Raw genomic sequence first — 21,506 nt, 5'->3', positions numbered from 1 at the left:
TGGGTGTAGTTGAATAATGATTGACTACTTTAAAAATGGGTTATTTCAGATCTAATTTCAGATCTGAATATTTAACGTTCTTGGTTATTTCAGATCTGAAAATTCTATTTCAGATGTATTTTCAGATCTAAGACTTTATTTTCTTGGTTATTTCAGATCTGAAATTTTTATAAACTCTTGCTGGTGTACTTTACAGCTTCAACGAAGACTGCTTGAACTTTTTTTGTAGACTGGTGAATTATATTTCTCGAGCATGACCTAAACAACGGATTTTCATAAATAGCGCAAGAAAATCAAACACTTGCAAAAGAAACTTAATTACAAAAAACTGATCGTGTGTTTATTGAAACTTTCTTAATGCTAATTAATCTCAGAAAATTGCGTCGTGCACAAATAGCAAGACATTAAATTTCATTCAATTGCTCGAAACGCAAACACTATAATTTAACAAAGGGCTTCTCAGATGTAGTTTCAGATCTGAAAAAATGTTTTTGAAGTTTTTTTTTCAAATCAGAAAATTTCTATTTCAGATCTGAAATTTCCAAGTTCGTATCAGGATCTGATTCAAGGAATTTCAGATCTGAGAATCAATTAATGAACTTCACATCTTGTTGTGAATATCCGCTGTGTGGTGCAAGTTGTCTTGCAAATTGACCAGCTTAACTTTTCACATATAATTAACGTTCACACAAACTTGTGATGTTACTGTTGTTGTACAGACAGCATTTCTCTTATACAATGATGGCTTAAGTTAACCGGACAAAACGGAAAAAAATGAAACGCTTTGTTGTCGAATTGGGTTGATTTTAATTAAGAAATGATGAAGAACAATTTTGATGAAAATTTTTAATCTTCAATACTTTCAGAGAAAATGAATATTTAAAAAAACCACTAGTGCAGACACATCCTGTGGAAGCAGTTTTTCTGTTATACGATGCCGTACCTTGTAAGTGTTTTCTTTCAAATCTGAAATACTTTGTGTTTAGTTGAATAATGATTGACTACTTTAAAAATGGGTTATTTCAGATCTAATTTCAGATCTAAACATTTGTTGCTCTTGGTTATTTCAGATCTGAAAAATCTATTTCGGATCTGGTTTCAGATCTAAGACTTTGTTTTCTTGGTTTTTTCAGATCTTAAATTTTTTACAAATTCTTTTAGGTGCTGGTTTATTTCACAGCTTCAACGTAGACTGCTTAAATTTTTTTTTGTAGACTGCTGACATTTTTTCCCGAAGCATGACATAAACAACGTATTTGCATAAAAAGCGCATGACAATCAAAATTTTGATAGTTCTTCCAATAAATTCGAAAATTTTTTGAAACAGTTGCACAAGAAACTTAATTTAAAAAAACTGCTCGTGTGGTTATTGAAGTGTTTCTCACCGCTGTTTAATCTTAGAAAATTGCGTATTGTACAAATAGCAAGAAATTGTAATTCATTGATTTGCTCGAAACGAAAAAACTCTAAATATTTTTTTATATTTTAAAAAAAGGTTTTCAGATGTAATTTCAGATCTGAAATTTTGTTTTTCAAGCTTTTTTTGCAAATCTGAAAATTTCTATTTCAGATCCAAATTTCAGATCTGAAATTTCCAAATTTGTATCAGGATCTCATTTAACGAATTTCAGATCTGAGAATCAATTTATGGAATAATGAACTTCACATGTTGTTGTGAATATCAGATGTGTGGTGCAATTTATTATGCAAAATGACCAGATTTAGCCTTCATACATATTCAAAGTTCACACAAAATTGTGAGATTACTGTTGTTGTACAGGCAGCCTTTCTCTTATAGATTGGTGGCTTAAGTTATCCGGACGAAACGAAAAAAAAATGAATTTTGAACCGCTTTGCGAATTGGGTTGATTTTAATTAAAAAATGATGAAAAACAACTTTGTTTAAAGTTTTGAACCTTCAATATTTTCAGAGAATTTAAGTGTTTTAAAAATCCACTGGCGCAGACACATCCTGTGAAAGCATTTTTTATACGGTGCCGCACCTAGTAAGTGTTTTATTTCAAATCTGAAATAGTTTGTGTTTAGTTGGATAATGATTGAGTACTTCAAAAATGGGTTGTTTCAGATCTAATTTCAGATCTAAATATTTGTTGCTCTTGGTTATTTCAGATCTGACAAATTTATTTGAGATCTAATTTCACATCTAAGACTTTGTTTTCTTGGTTATTTCAGATCTGAAAATTTTTATAAAATCTTTTACGTGCTGGTTTATTTCACAGCTTCAACGTAGACTGCTTAAACTTTTTTCTAGACGGCTGAAATTTTTTTCCTGAAGCATGACATAAACAACAGATTTGCATAAACATCGCGTGACAATCAAAACTTTGATACGTCTTCGGATAACTTTGAAATTTTTTTGGAACAGTTGCACAAGAAACTTAATTAAAAAAAACTGCTCGTGTGTTTAATGAAGTTTTTCTTACCGCTATTTAATCTAAGAAAATTGCGTATAGTACAAAACGCAAGAAATTAAAATTCGTTCATTTGCTCGAAACGCAAACATTAAATATTAACAAAGGGTTTTCAGGTGTAATTTCAGATCTGAAAATTTGTTTTTCAAGTTTTTTTTTGCAAATCGAAAATTTCTTTTTCAGATCCAAGTTTCAGATCTGAAATTTCCAAATTCGTATCAGGATCTGAGTTAACGAATTTCAGATCTGAGAATCATTTTATGGAAAAATGAAATTCACATCTTGTTGTGAATATCAGATGTGTGGTGCAATATTTTTCGCAAATTGACCAGCTTAAGCCTTCACATATAATAAATGTTCTGTGACGTTACTGTTGTTGCACAGAAAGCCTTTCTCTGATAGATTTGTGGCTTAGGTTAGCGGATAAAACGAAAAAAAATGAAATTTGAAACCTCTTAATTTTAATTTATAAATGACGAAGAACAGTTTATTTAAAATGTTGAACCTTCAATACTTTCAGAGAAATTGAGTGTTCAAAAAACCACTCGCACAGACACATCCTGTGAAAGCAGTTTTTTTGGTATACGGGGCCGCACCTAGTAAGTGTTCTAATTCAAAACTGAGAAAGTTTGTGTGTAGTTGTTGAATAATGATTGACTACTTTAAGAATGGCTTACTTCAGATCTTATTTCAGATCTAAATATTTGTTGCTCTTGGTTATTTCAGATCTCAAATTTTTTACAAATTCTTTTAGGTGCTGGTTTATTTCACAGCTTCAACATAGACTGCTTAAATTTTTGTTGTAGACTGCTGACATTTTTTCCCGAAGCATGACATAAACAACGGATTTGCATAAAAAGCGCATGACAATCAAATTTTGACAATTCTTCCAATAACTTAAAAAATTCTTTGTAACAGTTGCACAAGAAACTTAATTTAAAACAAACTGCTTGTGTGTTTCTGCTCGTGTGGTCATTGAATTTTTTCTCACCGCTGTTTAATTTTAGAAAATTGCGTATTGTACAAATAGCAAGAAATTGTAATTGTAATTCATTGATTTGCTCGAAACGGAAACACTATATATTATTTTATATTTTAACAAAAAGGTTTTCAGATGTAATTTCAGATCTGAAACTTTGTTTTTCAAGTTTTTTTTGCAGATCTGAAAATTTCTATTTCAGATCCAAATTTCAGATCTGAAATTTTCAAATTTGTATCCGGATCTCATTTAACGAATTTCAGATCTGAGAATCAATTTATGGAATAATGAACACATGTTGTTGTGAATATCAGATGTGTGGTGCAATTTATTATGCAAAATGACCAGCTTTAGCCTTCACACATATTAAAAGTTCACACAAACTTGTGAGTTAACTGTTGTTGTAAAGACAGCCTTTCTCTTATAGATTAGTGGCTTAGGTTATCCGGACGAAACGAAAGAAAAACTGAATTTTGAACAGCTTTGTTCTCTAATTGGGTTGACTCCAAAAAAAAAAAGAAAAAAAAAAACAACTTCGTTTAAAGTTTTGAACCTTCAAAACTTTCAGGGAACTTAAGCGTTTTAAAAATCCACTCGCGCAGACACATCCTGTGAAAGCATTTTTTTTATACGGTGCCGCACCTAGCAGGTGTTTTATTTCAAATCTGAAATAGTTTGTGTTTAGTTGAATCTTGATTGAGTACTTCAAAAATGGGTTATTTCAGATCTAAATATTTGTTGCTCTTGCTTATTTCAGATCTGAGAAATCTATTTCAGATCTAACTTCAGATCTAAGACTTTGTTTTCTTGGTTTTTCAGATCTTAAATTTTTTACAAATTCTTTTAGGTGCTGGTTTATTTCACAGCTTCAACGTAGACTGCTTAAATTTTTTTTTTGTAGACTGCTGACATTTTTTCCCGAAGCATGACATAAACAACGGATTTGCATAAAAAGCGCATGACAATCAAAAATTTGATAGGTCTTCGGATAACTTTGAAATTTTTTTGAAACAGTTGCACAAGAAACTTAATTAAAAAAAACTGCTCGTCGGTTTATTGAAGTTTTTCTTACCGCTATTTAATCTAAGAAAATTGCGTATAATACAAATAGCAAAAATTTAAAATTCTTTCATTTGCTCGAAACGCAAACACTAATTTTAACAAAGGGTTTTCAGATGTAATTTCAGATCTGAAAATTTGTTTTTCAAGTTTTTTTGTCCAAATCTGAAAATTTCTATTTCAGATCCAAATTTCAGATCTGAAAATTCCAAATTCGTATCAGGATCTGAGTTAACGAATTTCAGATCTGAGAATCGTTTTACGGAATAATGAAATTCACATCATGTTATGAATATCAGATGTGTGGTGCAATTTGTTTTGCAAAATGACCAGTTTAAGCCTTCACATATAATAAACGTTCTGTGAGGTTACTGTTTTTGTACAGACAGCTTTTCTCTGATAGATTGGTGGCTTAGGTTAGCCGGACGAAACGAAAAAAAAAATTGAAATTTGAAACCTCTTGATTTTAATTAACAAATGATGAAGAACATTTTGTTTATAATTTTGAACCTTCAAAACTTTCAGAGAAATTGAGTGTTTAAAAAAACCACTCGCACAGACAAATCCTGCGAAAGCAGTTTTTTTGTTATACGGGGCCGCACCTAGTAAGTATTTTAATTCAAATCTTAGAAAGTTTGTGTGCAGTTGAATAATGATTGACTACTTTAAAAATGGGTCATTTCAGATCTAATTTCCGATCTGAATATTTGTTGCTCTTGGTTGTTCCAGATGTGAAAAAACTATTTCAGATCTAATTTCAGATTCAAAACTTTGTTTTCTTGGTTACTTCAGATCTGAAATTTTTTACAAAATTTTTTACATGCTGGTGTATTTTACAGCTACAATGTAGACTGCTTAAACTTTTTTCGTAGACTGCTGATTTATATTTCCCGAATCATGACATAAACAACGGAGTTGCATAAATAGCGCATGAAAATCAGAAATTTGATAGGTCTTCCAATAACTTTTGAAAACTTTTTGAGACAGTTGCACAAGAAACTTAATTTGAAAAACTGCTCGCGTGTTTATTGAAGTTATTTTTACCGCTAATTATTCTAGGAAAATTGCGTTTTGCGCAGTTAGCAAGAACTGAAAACTCATTCATTTGCTCGAAACGCAAACACTATAACTTAACAAAGGGCTTCTCAGATCTAATTTCAGATCTGAAATTTCTAAATTCGTATCAGGATCTGAGTTAACGAATTTCAGATCTGAGAATCAAATTATGAAATAATGAACATCACATCTTGTTGTGAATATCCGCTATATGGTGCAATGTGTTATTCAAAACTTTGCCCTTCAGTTTACCTAAAAACAATCATTTTTGGCGAAAATTGTAAATTTTTTTGGGCTTCATAAGAGGCTTCCACTGATATCCTTTCGTCTGTAAATGAACAAAAGATTTTGTACTAATTTTTAATTGACTAAAAACAAGCCAAAAAAGATAGTTTTTGGAGTAATTTTTTGGGCTCAAATTTTGCTTTACAAAATGCACTGTATTATTTTTTTAAAAACTTTAAGCCATTTAAACTCAGGTCCAAATTTTTCTTAATGTTAACCCTTTTTTGGTTAAATTCAATGCGTTTTGAAAAAAAAGACGCTTTTTGAATTTCAAGTTTCGTTCGTTTTTGCCCGATAAATTAAATCAGTTCTGTACAACCTGCACAACCATCTTTAGCAAAAAATACATCAAATGGAATTCTGACTTTTGACAAAAATTGACATAAAAAACAGTTTGGAAAGACCGCGCTATGCAAAACAATCATGATAACCATAATAAATTTCAATGCTGTCATCAAAAAATTGGCCGAACAAGATGATACCGCGAATGTTTGAAAATCATCCCACAGCTTTGATTACCGGATTACCTTAGCTTTGAGTTCCTGGCAATGATCCGAGGATCACCAAGTAAAATGATAGGGTCCACTATACTGCTGTCTATCATGTCAATGCAGGGATGAATTTAAATGGGCTGAGGGAGTCGACTGGATGAATTTTACCCCCTGACTAGGCCAAGAACTTTTCAAAATGATAAATGCGGCTAGAATACACTCACTTTGAAAAATGAACATTAAAAAGCAACTTTTCAAATTGGTAGCAAAAAACGTTCAACTTATGACCGAAAGCGTCATTTATGGCCTATTTTTTTAATGAGTCAAGGGCGCAAAAATTTTGGGAAAATAAGTATTTATAGCGCTCCGGGGAGCTCAAAAAAAATTGGCCAGCCTAACAAGTCGAAAACCTTTTCAGAAAATTGTAGGTCCACCCATGAAATGAGAGATAACAAGTCAAAAAATTTAGCATGAATTTCAAAAAAAATCATACGAATTTTCTTTTTAAAATTCTTATGCGTTTTTGAAGCCTATTCTTATAATTTCTTTGTCTAATTAGTGTTATAAATTGATATTTTTGATCTTTGCGCCTCAAAATAATGGGTTCTAAAGATTAAAATATCAGAGTCATTGTCAAGTTTTTAATCAGCACGAATGAAATGGATGAGCAATTATATTGAAAAAAAATCCATAATCCCCTAGTTTTAAGGATTTTTTAAGACTACTTGAACAGCGAAGAGCTCTTTTTAAATTTTTTTGCCCATTAAACGTCTACTAAAAGTGGTTCTAGCTCAGCACGTTTAAACCTACGAAACGAGATGTACTTAAGTGCAGTATATTGTGAAAAAAAAAGAGATTAACCTAGATCGTTAAACAACAAAAGGCGGAAGTTAGATTGGTCTTAAAACGACTAGTTCAAAAATTGGGTTCGCATTCATAGGGTAAAAATCCCAATGACACAAAATAGTTTTAAGCAAAGTCTAGTTTCGAAGACAGTTCAAGTAAAGAAGAGGTTGGCTAATTGAACTACGACTAGGTTAAAAATGTGTTTTTACAGTTGAATTATGAGTTATCGTTGAAACTGGAGCAGTGGACGAGATCAATTGATTCAAAAACTATTTCGCTTTTGGCTGGTATGTTTAAATGACTTTTAAGCATAATGATTTGAAAGTTAAATCATACATTTCAAATTCCCCTTGAAAAGTTTTTAGAAAGTGGGACTAGTAAATTAGGTACACTGCTCATTATAAAAGTAGATATATATATATATATATATATATATATATATAAATATAAATTTTTGTAAATATATATGAATAAAAAAACAAATATATATTGGTTGGTCATAAAATGTTATGTTATATGAAATGTCCAGGTAGCTGATCGCTACTCTGTAAAAAACGCTTAGAACAAAAATTTGCCTGGCGGATCACTTATAATAAGCTGAAAAAGTTCGGGTTGGATCTTCGGGTCTTGCTTGACTGCACGGGTTGGATCTCTTCGATTGAAGTTTTTTAACATTAACCATGTCAGTAATAACTTGCAGCTGGAGGTGGTTTTAGCGGGAAAACTTGGCAAAACTTCAATGAAATGTTTTCAAAATTAATTTAGAGTATTACTTCAGCCAGATTTCAGAAAAAAAAACTTGGAAACAAATCCTTATGAAATTTGTTGTGGCAAACTTTGAAGCATTAGACGAAACTTTTATTAGGTCCAACGGGCGCATATTAGTCTTTAAATTGTTAATTAGGCTGAATCTCAAGTTGCACTTTTTTGGGCAGTCCAGGATTTCAATTTCTCCAGTGATATTGTTCGTCGCAGGAGTTCCATCGCATCAGTAAGGGATGTCTCGCCCTCATCCAGTTCGGGAAAAGCAGCTGGCTCAACTCGTTGTGGCTACCCTTTGGATTGTACGCTTTTTCTTTAACCATCGGGTCAATGATCCGACTCAGTCTCCATAGATATATATTTAGAAATTTGTATTCTATCTCCCTCTTCGCTCTTTTTGACTGGTCCGGGTTGGCCCGATGTGTCAGCCTCTCCTTCCGCCACCAGCGGAACACGTAAGCGTTTTCGCTGCTCTTCCTTTTCCCATATCAAGCTATCTCTTGAGCTGTTAAAAGCTGCATTTTATATTTTGATATCAAATTTATTGAACTTTGCTAGCGTCCCTTCGTCGCGTAGAGTTTTAGTTCGTTCTCTTAACGAGTTCTTCGTTTTTTCACTTCGATTGATTTTTTCACGGCTAATTTACATTTATGGATTACTTTAACAACCGTAAATATAATCGTATGATCAGTCTCCCTTGCAATCTCTTCCTAAAGTAATCTATAGTAAAGTTCATCTTTCATTTTATGTTTAATTTTTTTATGAACAATGGGTTTTAGGACGAGCCATTCAAGATGTGATTAGAGACTCTCAGTGCTTTCCGCTTTTCAGATATGTGAAGCCCTTTGACTGTGGTTGCAAAACTGTCTTGTACATTTTTCGTTGTATCGGTAACATCCTCTGAAGAGGATGAAACATCGTCAAGGTGTTCGTCCTCAAAATAGCCTAGAACGACCTAATCTTTCGTCTTTAGCGGCCGTTTCTTCTTTTATCTGTAAGGATTTGTTCCAATCTGGGTTGTTCGAAGAGTAATAATTGACTGACTAAATTTGGTCAAATTGTGTTTGGTGTTCACCAGGTCTGCTTTTTATAAACAATGGGATTATTCCACGGGGCATTCAAGATGGGGTTAGTGACTCGCAGTGCTTTTCATTTTTGAGATATGGGAAGCCCTTCGACTGGGGATGCAAAACTGCTTTATACATTTTTTGTTGTATTGGTAACATCCTCTGAAGACGATGATTCATCGAAAAGGTGTAGGTCTTCAAAACGTTCTGGAACGGCCTAATCATTCTTCTTTTATAGCACTTTCTTTCTTGGTCTATACATAACAAGGTTTTGTTCCAATTTAGATTGTTCGAAGAAGAGTGGTTGGCTAGATTATGCCAAATCGTGTTTCATGTTCACAAAGTGTGCTCCAAAAGGTGATCAGTTAAGTGATCGATGAGTTACCGTTCTCTTAGACGTTTTATGATTTTCAGTTACGCTTTTTGCAAAATTGGTTTTGGCTTCTCTTGGGCCATTAACAAAATTTGCTCTTTCAAAGTTTTAACTAGCCGTTCAGCCAACCCCGTAGCCCTGTGAAAAGCCATTGTGCTAAATATCACGCCTAATCTATAATGATGAAAAATTGCGCGTACTTCTTTTAAAATAAACCCTACTCTTTGTAAATCGATCTTGGGATTACGTATGATGCTAAAAAGTTCCTGAAAATTTTTTAAAGGTGCTAAATGATACTTGAGTCCGATAGAATTTTTTTGAAATTCTGTTAACACAGACAAATACATATGTCCCTGGAAATAAGAGTATAATGCCGACGAAACCTAATTGTATTTTATGATTTGGTTTAACGACCGTCGGTAGTTTACCCAAGTATCCTTTTGGTTTGAGGTTTTAAGTTATACCTTAATCAACACTTTCAACTTAATTTGCGCCATGCACTATTTTTTCTTGGTTGATATATAACCATCAAATTTATTGCATAGCCAGGCTTTTCAAAGCAATTGTCCAGGTTGTCTTCGTGAAGACATTGGTTCTCGACCAATCTGGTACCGTCAGTCGTAGGTCAAAGTACCTGTATCCACCAGTATAGGGTAAATTTGTTTGGCATGGTTTCTATTACTCTCACAGATGTAGTTTGTTAGTTTTCTTCCTGCGTCGATAATTTTTTTATATTTTCGAGACTAATTCTTGTTTGGGGAGAAGGGACCTGAACCTTGTATTAAAAATCTCCGCCAGGAGAATCAAGACACTTATTGATTTACCGATAAACGGCTCAAAGCTGGTTCTGAATTTGGATTCAAGGTCGTTACTGAAGTTTTATCTGCAACGGGGATAGCAGCGGGGAGAGCATACTCGACAAATACTCAGTTCTATTCGTTCAATTCAATCGAACTTTTTCTTTAAAATTACAAAATTAAGAAACCTAACGTTTTGCAGGATGGAAACCAATATTCTGTACGCGAGTGAAGTTTTAGACCGAGTGCCATAAGCTAACAAAAAGTCTGCAGTATTCCTAATTCAACTCTTATTTCCAAGTTTGCTTGATGTTTGTTTGCTCTGATTTCGACCAGTCAGATTGCAGTCTTTGATATCATTCGTTTCTACTTGTTTTATAACGAAAAAACTCTAATATGGTTCACAAATGCGATAATGAAATTTGGATCATAAATTGCGACTGGTACGGGCTCACTTATTGGGTGTCTTCAAATTTAGTCCACAAATCCTATTTCTTTACGTGGTAAAACGGTAAAAACATTAAGCAAAAGCCTGTCAACCCAACATTTTAGGCAAGATTGTGCCTTAAACGTGTTTTATCGCCTCCTGAGGACCCTATTAAATTTTTTTATGTGTGAAACGAAAAATTTTGGCCCAGATAACAAATTTAAAACGTCCAATTCAAACTAGCTGCTCCCATTAGTTGAAGCTCATTCGTGACAAACTTTAATTTGCAACGTTTAAAAAATTACAAGCAACGGCTACTGTCTTTCAATTTCTCCTCTGGTCCTGTTTTAGGAGCACTCTTGACGCCAGATGTGAAGCGTCACATTTTATAGTCGTTTTAAGCTTAGCAGCGAAATGGTGGGTCTTAGCTTTGTTACAAATTTCTTTCTTGCGAGAAGCATTTGCTGTAAGGATAATTTAACTCATTGAACAAAAATCCAGATTTTCAATACCTCAATATCAATCAGTTCAAGCAAGTTAAGCTTTTGATACATTATTTTTGTTTTTTCAACGTTTTAGAGATTAGAGCCAGTTTAATCTACCTATCTTTTATTGTGAAAATAACGATTGGAGATGTAAATCAATCCTTTGAACATCTAGCTAATTTTTTTGATGTGATTTTTCCGAAATTGTTAGTCAATACATTGGCTAAAAATTGGAAGTAAGTGAATGAGATTGCGTTTTTCTCTTATTTGAATTGGTTTTGATTGGTCGTTAAAATAGATAGGTATTTACACAGTTAATCTTGTCTACGGATTCTGGATTTTTTGAATACGCTTCGCATAAAAAATTTAAACTCACTTCGCTTTTGTGTTTCAGAGCCTGTGGCTGTACAGATATCAGACTCGAATTTGATTTTGTGCGGCTGTCTTGACGGCCTGTGAGGATTTTTTTGCGATTGTCCGAGATTCAGTTTATGTTGATGGTGCCAGCTGTGTTGAGAATATTTGATTTCCAGATGCCGTTGTTCACAGACTCCCAGATGCCTACACAGCAAGATGCTGTTTCTCAGCAAGTTTTTTCAGCCCTTTCAAAAATGTGCAGTTTCTGATTTCTCGCAATCCAACTTTTCAATTAAAATCTCACCAGTAATTTCCAATGATTTTGATCGTCCTCCAAAAAATAACACTACCTGAGCCTTCTTGATAAGTTTGTTTACGATTTTAAAATTCAGGAATCGATCAGTTATTTTGAGTTCGCGGAGGTCTTTTTCATAAGTTATACAGGACGCAATTGCTATATAGTTCTCAATTGCTACAATGATTGTTTTCTTCAGCTTTTTTCGTTTGAGCAAATTGCTCTAACTCCTCTTTCTATGCGGTTTCTAATAAGGTTCCGTTCATTATTTTTATTAATAGCAAAAACTAAAAAGTCCCCCATCCTTACTTCAAATTCGTATTTGTCCCGACCGAGGGATGTCCCGTCGGAATTATTAGTCCAAGTAACTGTTCCGACTTTCGATACGAAAGTAACGGAATATTTGTGCTCGGGGTGGGTTTTTTTTTTCTTCAGACAAATTTCGACTTTTTAACTAGCCATTTTTGACGGAATTTTTTTTATCATTCAAAAGGTATTGTTGTCTTGAGCTCAAATTTGAAAAGATATTTCACCTGTGATCATTTTTCGTAAAGTTACGGGGGTTTAAAGATTGCCATTTTGGCCAATTTGGGACAATTAACGCGCGATATATTTCGCGCTATTAACGCGTAAGCGTAGAGTTAATCCGTCTTAAAATCGTTCCAAATTGCTTGAAAGAAGCTTATTTGCCATAATTGTTTTGTTACAAGGAGCAAAATCCATCCTTTTGTATTTTATATGGCTAGTGGGGGGATGATTTTTATTTAAAAAAAATTTAATGTAAAAAAAAAATTAAATTAAATTTTTTTTCTTCTAAAAATTGAAATTTTTAGTGTTATTACTGCTCCATAAACCTTAAAAGGCAGCCGGAACGTTCAAGGCTTCGCCTTGATACGAGCAGTCTTGTTTGATTCATTCTTCCCTTGAAGTGAGATGGTTTTTTCCTCGGCGCTTCCGATGATTGGTGTTGTGAATAGATTAGTTCATTTTTGACCGTAAGCTTGATAACATCTTTGATATCGACTGAACCCTTTATTATAACTGTTCGTTGAAACTTACTGGACACCCTCAAAGAAATTTGATGGTTTCGTTTAATATACTGAAATAGAAAAGTTCTAATTAACGTTAATCCAACTCGTTTGTTTGCGTCATTTCAAATTTGGAATTAAGCTAAATTGTTAAATTATAAACATAAGACGGAAGTTAGGCTGGCTTTTATACTATGACTAGTTTTGACAGAAATTCGGTTTAAAAGGGTAGAATTGCCAATAAAAATAAGATAGCTTTCAAACCATGATTAGTACAAAAAACTAGTAAAGAAGTGGTTAGCCATCTAATTTAACATTAGGTTAAAATACGTTGTTAAAATGAATTGAAAGTTATTGTTTAATGCACAACAATGACCGAATTCATTCGGCTCTAAAAACCATTGAGGGAATGTTCAAATGATTTTCAAACAAAAATAATTCAAGGTTAAATCATACGCTTCATATATAGAATATCGGGCAAATACTTCTCCATAATGGACAAAAATTGTGATGAGAACAAAAGGGACCAAAAGGGACCAATAATTTTGGGCGCAATTTCTTGAACAAAAGGGAACAAACTTCCTTCTGATAAGATTATTTTGTTACATCGAAAATTAATTTGCCCTGAATTGAAAGTGAAAAGTGAGAAAAAAATTAAAGGTTAAAGGTTTTTAAAAGAACCATTTTGTTTTCAATCCAAAATAAGATGAACAAGATTTTGTTATTTTTTAGGTTCGTCAGGATATGTTGGTTTTTCCTGCCAAAAATATTATACCTTCCGCGGCATTACGAGGACAATCTGTGCTTTTTGTGAATTGTAAGCGGAGTGCGCAACAGGTCAAAGCAAGTATTGTTGCGAAATCCGCATCATTGCTTTTTTCTGTAATTTTATTGTTCCGACTTTCGATACGAAAGTAACGGAATATTTGTGCTCGGGGTGGGTTTTTTTTTCTTCAGACAAATTTCGGCTTTTTAACTAGCTATTTTTGACGGAATTTTTTTATATCATATATCATTCAAAAAGTATTGTTGTCCTGAGCTTAAATTTGAAAAGATATTTCACCTGTGATCATTTTTCGCAAAGTTATGAGGGTTTAAAGATTGCCATTTTGGCCATTTTGACCAATTTGGGACAATTAACGCGCAATATAATTCGCGCTTTGAACGCGTAAACGAGATTTAATCCGTCTTATAAATCGTTCCAAATTGGTTGAACGAAGCTTATTTGCCATAATTGATTTGTTACAAGGAACGAAATCTATTTTTTTTGTAATTTATATGGCGTGGGGGGGATGATTTTCATTAAAAATTTAAAATTTTAGAAAAAAAATTTCATTTTATTTCATTTCATTTATTTTTTTTATGTATTACTGCTGCTCAATAAACCTTAAAAGGCAGTCGGAACATTCAGGGCTTCGCCCTGATACGAGCAGTCTTGTTTACCTTTGGGGTCCCACGGAAAAATAGCTGAAACTCTGTGTTGCCCAAAATCGCTCCAAATACAGGCTTATTTACGGAATCCGTTCTTAAAGTTGTGGAATTTGCACCAAAGTTTGCGGATTCCGGAAAAGTTTGTGGAATCCATAAACAATTGATAATATATGTGTTTAGTAAACTTAAGCGGTTGCAGAATCCGAAACTGTAAGTGGACACCGTAAATTGTATGTAGAAGGCGCATATATTTCCGAAATTTAATTACTTTTGCGGTGTCCGCTTACCTTTGCGGAATCCGGAAAAACTATTTATATTCGCTCGTTGCAGAATCTCCGCAACAAACTAATATGCCGACAAAATCTACGTTACAAATATCTGTACGCGGATTCCACAGAAATTTTGTAAGTGGAATCTACTTACTTTTTGGAACATACTTAAAGACTTGTCTTTGGAATTTTAGATTTTCATCATGATCAAAAAGGCAATATTCAAGACAGCAAATTCTTGCTGACCAACTCCGATGTGCCTTTGTCAATATTCAAGGCAATATTCAAGACAGCAAATTCTTGCTGACCAACTCCGATGTGCCTTTGTCGTCATTGCTTACTAATTTTGGACGCAATGGCTAGGGTTAAAAACTATTCTTTTTCAGTTTCATGGAAAATTTGCCAGCGTCAGGAACTGTTTTCAAAACTGGGTCGTTTTGTAGTTAGAGAGATCTGGGAAATCATCACTTCAGTCAGTAAGAAAAACCAAAAATCAATCCCTTTCACTCAAAATTTTATATATACCTCCCCGTTTTTCATTTAGGATAAAAAAGTTTGCTGACGCCTATTCATACTGTCAGTAATTCGGAAATAGTTGTTAATGTTGTTATCACCTGCGTGTATGCCCCAGAAAGAGTAGATGGCGATACTGTTCAGAGGGACTGCAATGAGAAGAATGAGCAACTGGCCGATTATACGAACTGTGTACTCATCATGGAACAGTGTATCATCTCGTAGAGACTCAACGTGTTTGTTGTGCTTCCTCATCCCAGTGGCAAGGTCTGCAAAGGCAAACACAAAAAATATGAAACAGTGACAACACTGCTCCTATGTTAAATCCAATTTTTTTTTTCAAATTCCCCCATTTTTGACTTTATTAACAATTTCCTCCTCTATGCATTATTATTTTTGACAACCATTTCTGTATGGATGTGCAATTCAAAAATGTTCAAAATTCGGTTTTCGTTTTTGGGCGTTCGTTTTTGTATTACTGACTATTTATATAAGACAAACTTCAAGAAATTTGATTAGTTATTTTATCTGAAATTTAAAGCTATTCAAAATGTGGCACCCAGAGTTAGTTTTCGGAAAACTGAAATGAGGTTAATAGTTGACAAGATCCTTTACATTTTTCAAAGAAAGTCAGTAGGCAAAAATTTGAATTGGAATTTGGGCTGATACTACTATTATAATACGGGTGATTGAAAACAATAAATTGGATATTTCAATAATTAACAATCTTGATGAGACAGGAGATATGGAAAAAAAATATTTTCATTTTATTTCTGATGTTGCTTTGTAGTAGGATCTAACTAACAATCTCCCCTATGGTATCTACTTAAAAATATCCACCCCTATAAACAAATACAATAAATTAGCACTAGAGCTTTGTATTGACCCGGGTTGACCAAAAATGCTAGTCATACAATTTTCATATATTGAAAAATGCTAATCATACACTTTTCATGCAATTCCATAAGTACAGAAAATTGCATGAAAGGTCTATGATTAGTATTTTTTTCATATATGGAAATTTTATGACTAGCATTTTACCATAAACCAAAAATATTGATTTTTTACAGTTTAATTTCTCAAAATTTTTTGGTTGTGTTCGTAACCGAACACAAATGACATCAACCTTGGTTACACAAACGTAGTAACCAAAGGTTTGGCCGTTGCGCATTAAAAATGCATATGAAACAGCCTGAAAGTTATAATTCGGTCTCACACAAATAATCTAATGAAAGTAACGAAATTTTAAATTTTGGCAAAAACTTTCAAAGATGATTACTTCTTAAATTTGAAATTTTAAATTACCAGATATTGATCAAGGCATACAAAAACATGTCATTCAAAAGAAAAAGAAAGAGGAATTTTAAGCGTTTTTGACAAAAGTTATGAAGAGAAAAGGAAAAATAATCCAATATTAGTATATCCAGGACTACGTTATACACACAAAAAATTAAATTTTGCATGCAAAAATTTTTTTTCAAAAAATGTTTGTTTGAGTACGAAAATCAATTTGCGGTTGAAAATAAACACAAAAAAATGTTTGGGGGCAATTTCAAAAATACGTCGCCATCAAAAAAATGCTATTCATACATTTTCCATATATGGAAATTGTATGATTAGCATTTTTTTTTGACAAAAATTTTCGTTTTTTATTTAGTACGATACACCGAATTTTATGCCAAAACAAGAAAAAAGTTGTTCGAAAATTCAATGACACCATTTTAGCAAAATGTATGAAATTTGTACGATTAGTATTTTTTCATAGACTTAGTTTATGGAATTGTATGATTATTATTTTTGTCTATGGAGGTCAACCCGGGGAGATTTCTAATTTTATTGCAGCATTCTGATTGGTCGAAAACTCTACTAGCTTAATCTACTTGACAATCACTCTCCTTTCTGAAAAGGGGAGGGAGATGGTTAAGTAGATCCTGAAGTAGTTCAAACGAACAAACAACTACGACAAATTGGAGCAAGATAGAAATACATGTTTTCAGCAACTAACTTAAATTTTTATTTTCAACGAAATGATGATGGCGGAATAATTGTGCTAGTTCCCAGGCATAGTGCGATTTTAAAGTTTTGAACACTATATGAAAGATAAGAACGCCTTGAGCTCAAACCAATCAGGCGTCTCGAATTATCATTTTATGTAAAGTTAGGGAACTTTAGTAGCAAATAATCTTACAAAATCGTACAAAATTTGCATCTGCTTTACCTCTGAACTAGTTACTTATAAAGGTGGGTTTTATTTACTGGGTGGCGTAGGGGGACATTTGATCCAAATTATGGTCCACTTGGGAACATAACGCGAGCTTCTTTTCAATTAACAAGACTGATTTTATTCTTATTAGCAGTGATATCATAGAGACCACCCAAATGACAAACAGCCCCGCAAAGATGTTTCCGGGAGAAAAGAATTTGGAATGGATTCAAGTACCTTCTAATCACTTGGAAGCGAAAAAATTTTAAATGCATTTTAGTGAATTATAAAAGATTATCGTCTGTATATCTTTTTGGAGAACTTTTTTCAATTAGCTCAATTATCTAAACCATCTTTGTTAGAGAACTTTTTTCAATTTGCTCAATTATCTAAATAATATCTTTCAGTCATTCAATATCTCTCTTTATATTTATAACCAATACCCCAAGTCCAGTCATCTTAGAAATGTTGGCAAGATCTTGAAAACTATTGAAGATTTATCAAAGATAGCAACCCGCACCGAGCACCCATGGATTCTAATCGATTATAATGGATTCCCGAGACAAAATAATCGATTATAATCCATTACTGATGTAAAATTCAGACCACGAAATTGATTATATAGCCATTATAATCGATTATTTTTGAACAAAAATAATCCATTATAATCCATTATAATCGATAATAATCCATTATGTTTGTCACTGAAATCGATTTTTTTTTGCCAAGATAATCCATTATAATTGATTATTTTGAAATGAAAATCCATTATAATCCATTATAATTGATTATAATCCATTTCATTTTTTCAACTAAATTCGATTATTTTTTTAGCGATTTATATGGTAAAAAAAACAGTAAAATGAAGTTTTAAACTGCGATGAATTAGAAAAAGTAGAGACAAAAAATAAATAAAATTTTTTCTGAAATGTAACATTTTATGAAACATAACACGTAGCAACTACACAAAACAGGAAATGAAATAATTTTGAACAAAATTGTAAATTTCATGAATAAGCCCTCGAAAAAATCCATTATAATCGATTAAAAAGGATTTTATTGGGATAAAAAAATTTAGGATTATAATCCATTTTTAATGCATTATAATCGATTATTTTGTCATTTTATAGATGCTGACCATATTATGTTAATATAATCGATTATGATCCATGGGCGCTCGGTGCGGGAAAGAAAGTTTACAATACTTGCGGCTTTTTCCAAGGTACCTAAGCCTCCCAACTACATGAATACGTCTGAAAAAAGTGTGCGATGGCTGAGGCAGCTCAACAGAGGAATTAGTTTCCAAGACTATTCATGATTTTTCAAAGAGTATTCACAATCTTTAAAAACAGCCGAAAAAAATTTCTTAATTTTTAAAAACATTTCATAGCCAATTTAAGAGTAAGCCCGTAGTCAAGCTTCTCAGGACTATATTTTTTTAGTTACTTCCGTCTCTTTTTTTTTGTGCGCCAGCTTGAATTGCCACGCTAGCGCTCAGGGTTGCATAAAAATCTGATGTATATTCTTAATTGATTTGAATCCGATTTTTATTGTTTTTCCTTGATTTTTTAGATTTTTATTGAAAACGTTTTTATTTCAAGAATCATTCAATTCAAGTGAAATTACTAACTCAGCACCCGAAAGCAGAACACACGAATATTTGTTGAACATATAATTGTTTACCGCGGTAGGATGACGCAATAAACTTGCGCAGTTGATTTTTTTGAATTTTGTTTTTTGATTAAAATCGGATTTGAATCATCGATTTAAATCAGGTTAATTTTAAACACGCAACCCTGCTTGCGCTGTATTGCAAATGATGCGAAACTATGCTTCCTCTTTGTCTAAAGTTTGCATCGAACAACGTGTTCGAAGGTTTTAAATTATTAATAAGTTTGTGTGAAATTTTTTTTGATAGTTAATGTTTTGAACATTTTTTTTAGAGTTGTTAGTATGGAAATCTGTTTCTATAATTGTGCAAATACACCTGCGAGTTGATGTGATGTCAGAAAGTGGATCTTTCGACATGAATTTCTGACATGAAGTTTTTGTTATGATTCTCAGTTCAAAAGCAGTGTTGGGCAATCAATCAATTAAGATTCTTCGTAAATCGTCAAAAAATCTTTTTTTAAAATCTTCGCTATCCTTGTTTTTTCTTCAAGATTCTTTGAATCGTCTTGAAGAATCTTTGTTATCTTCCAAGACTCTTTGGCAAGAACTTGCCAAGACAGCCAAGATTTTCATTAAGATATGATCAAGATTCCTCAAGATTTTTCTAAGATAACAAAGATTGATGGATTTGGGAAATGAAAGTTCTAGACGCAAAATTGACGGCCTGGATAGCCTTTCACAGATCCTCTGCGAATCGCAGAAAGGACAATTGCTATTATTATAACCTTTTGCATCGCGTCTTCTGAAAGTTGGCCACCCTTTCCCCGCAGCAACATATAATTGCTCTCCTCACAACTATACCTTTTGCACAGACTCGCTTACCCCACGTCCTTATCTCCTATCCAACGCCACAAATACTCCTTTTTCCTACGCCCCCCCCCCCCCCCCCATTTTAGTCCCCTACACATACACACATCTACACTCACAGTTACCCCACCACGGGTAAGGGGGAGTGGGGAGTGGGGAGAGTTTGCTAAATTTTAAGGAAGGGAAAAGAGCTATCTGAGGGGAGAACAAGAGTTTGAAGTGTAAAAGGTACTCAGTAAAACCTAGATATGAAGTTTTTAAAATACGCCCAAAGTAAATCTCAGTTTTGCAAACGCCACTCTTGAATTTCAAATTGACACTGAAATGTGCTCGAAAACTTCAGGCTTATTTTAAGGAAAAGATCATAGTCCCATTCATTAAAATCGATTACAGTTGTCCGGATTATTATATTCAAGATTATTTTGCTTCAGTGCTGATTGGCTTACATGAATGAAATAACTGAAAAGAAATTAGGGGAAAACAGAAAATCGACGCTGTGTAAAACAGCATACACAATTTCTAACTTTTTGGGCGTTATCTCGAGCTTTTAATATTTATTCTGGAAGTACAGTTCTGGAAAAATAATTCGCCATGACCTTTTTGTGGCAGATAAATGACTATTTATTCATTTTTACTGTTATTTAAAAACAAAAAACTGATTAAAACTCAAAAAAAATTGTTTTACAGCAACTTTCTCATTTATAAAAACGAGATAGAGAATCCAATTGTTTTACTTAGTATTGCAAAATCGGATTGGCTAATATATAGTTGAACTTGTTTGGCCATTTTATGCCAGATAATTGACTATTTTTTCATTTTTACTATTATTTTAGACCAAAAACTGATTTAAAGCCGTAATTGTTCATTTACAACAAATTTTTCAGATACCACAATGAGATAGAAGTCCGGAATATTTTGTTAAGTATTAGAGTGGGAAATCGGATTAGTCAATATGTAATTGAACTTCTTTTCGAAAAATTCATTTTAAATCCAACTTCATCTTCATGCTAACCTTCATGAAAATCCTCAACAGTCAAATTGACTTTTTGGTTTTAAAATTGGGTTTTTTCATGGTTGGCACCAGTTTTTTTCCAGGTCAGTGAATTATGACGTACCATTTTTTGCGATAAAAGATTAAAAGTCAATTTTTCCGCAACAATTCAGCATATATTATCGATTGATATATTTTTTCTCGTGAATTCTTGTGAAAATTTTTTTATTCATACTTGAGCACGCTTCTTAAGGGACTCACCATGATTTCTACTTTACTTATTCTACCAGAGATTGCTTCAGCATAGTTTCCTGGGAAAATTTACAAAAAAAGCTGAAATAACTGAGTGGTTTAATTATCCAAGGAGTATATGATGAAAGAGTACTAAACTTCTATTGCAGTTTGATAACATTACAAATTGGAAATTGAAAGTTTCAAAATGGATCTTTTGAATTAAAAATTGAAACGAACAAAACATTATAAAACAAGCTGCTCGTATCAAAGTGAATTCCGGAACGTTCCAACTGCATTTGAAAACCGATGCCGTAGTGTTCAATCATCCCCCAAGCGCTATGTAAACTAAAAAGTGCCAAATTTAATACATAGTGCGAAAACACTATGTATTAATTGAACAACTAATCAGATCAAATGGGGCATACTAAAAGCACACATGCTTATCACGATGTCCCCATTATGGACGTTACTTTGCTTCAGTGCTGGGGTATGTATATGCAGAAAGTAACAGATAAGAAAGTAGGCAAAAGCAGAAACCGGGGCTGTATGAAACAGCATATTGATAAATTAGCACAAAATTTTGGTAATTTTTAGGCGTTATGGCGTGCTTCTAAAAAAAATTTTAGAAGTACAGTTGAGGAAAAGCAT

The 21,506-nt window shown here is 33.0% G+C and overlaps 1 protein-coding gene across 1 annotated transcript in view; it reads right to left on the bottom strand.

Moving 5' to 3' along the window:
• LOC134854772 (uncharacterized) overlaps positions 1-21,506 on the bottom strand; it is a 43,833-nt gene that overhangs the window by 6,060 nt on the left and 16,267 nt on the right. The window contains exon 3 of the mRNA XM_063871129.1: positions 15,054-15,221. Coding sequence (XP_063727199.1) covers positions 15,054-15,221 — 168 coding nt within the window. The remainder of the gene's footprint in view (positions 1-15,053; positions 15,222-21,506) is intronic.

Source organism: Symsagittifera roscoffensis, chromosome 9 (genome assembly GCF_963678635.1).
Source record: "Symsagittifera roscoffensis chromosome 9, txSymRosc1.1, whole genome shotgun sequence".
NCBI classification, from domain to species: domain Eukaryota; kingdom Metazoa; phylum Xenacoelomorpha; order Acoela; family Convolutidae; genus Symsagittifera; species Symsagittifera roscoffensis.
Note: the sequence above shows the minus strand (reverse complement) of the source record. Positions and strands in the feature narration are given on the sequence as shown.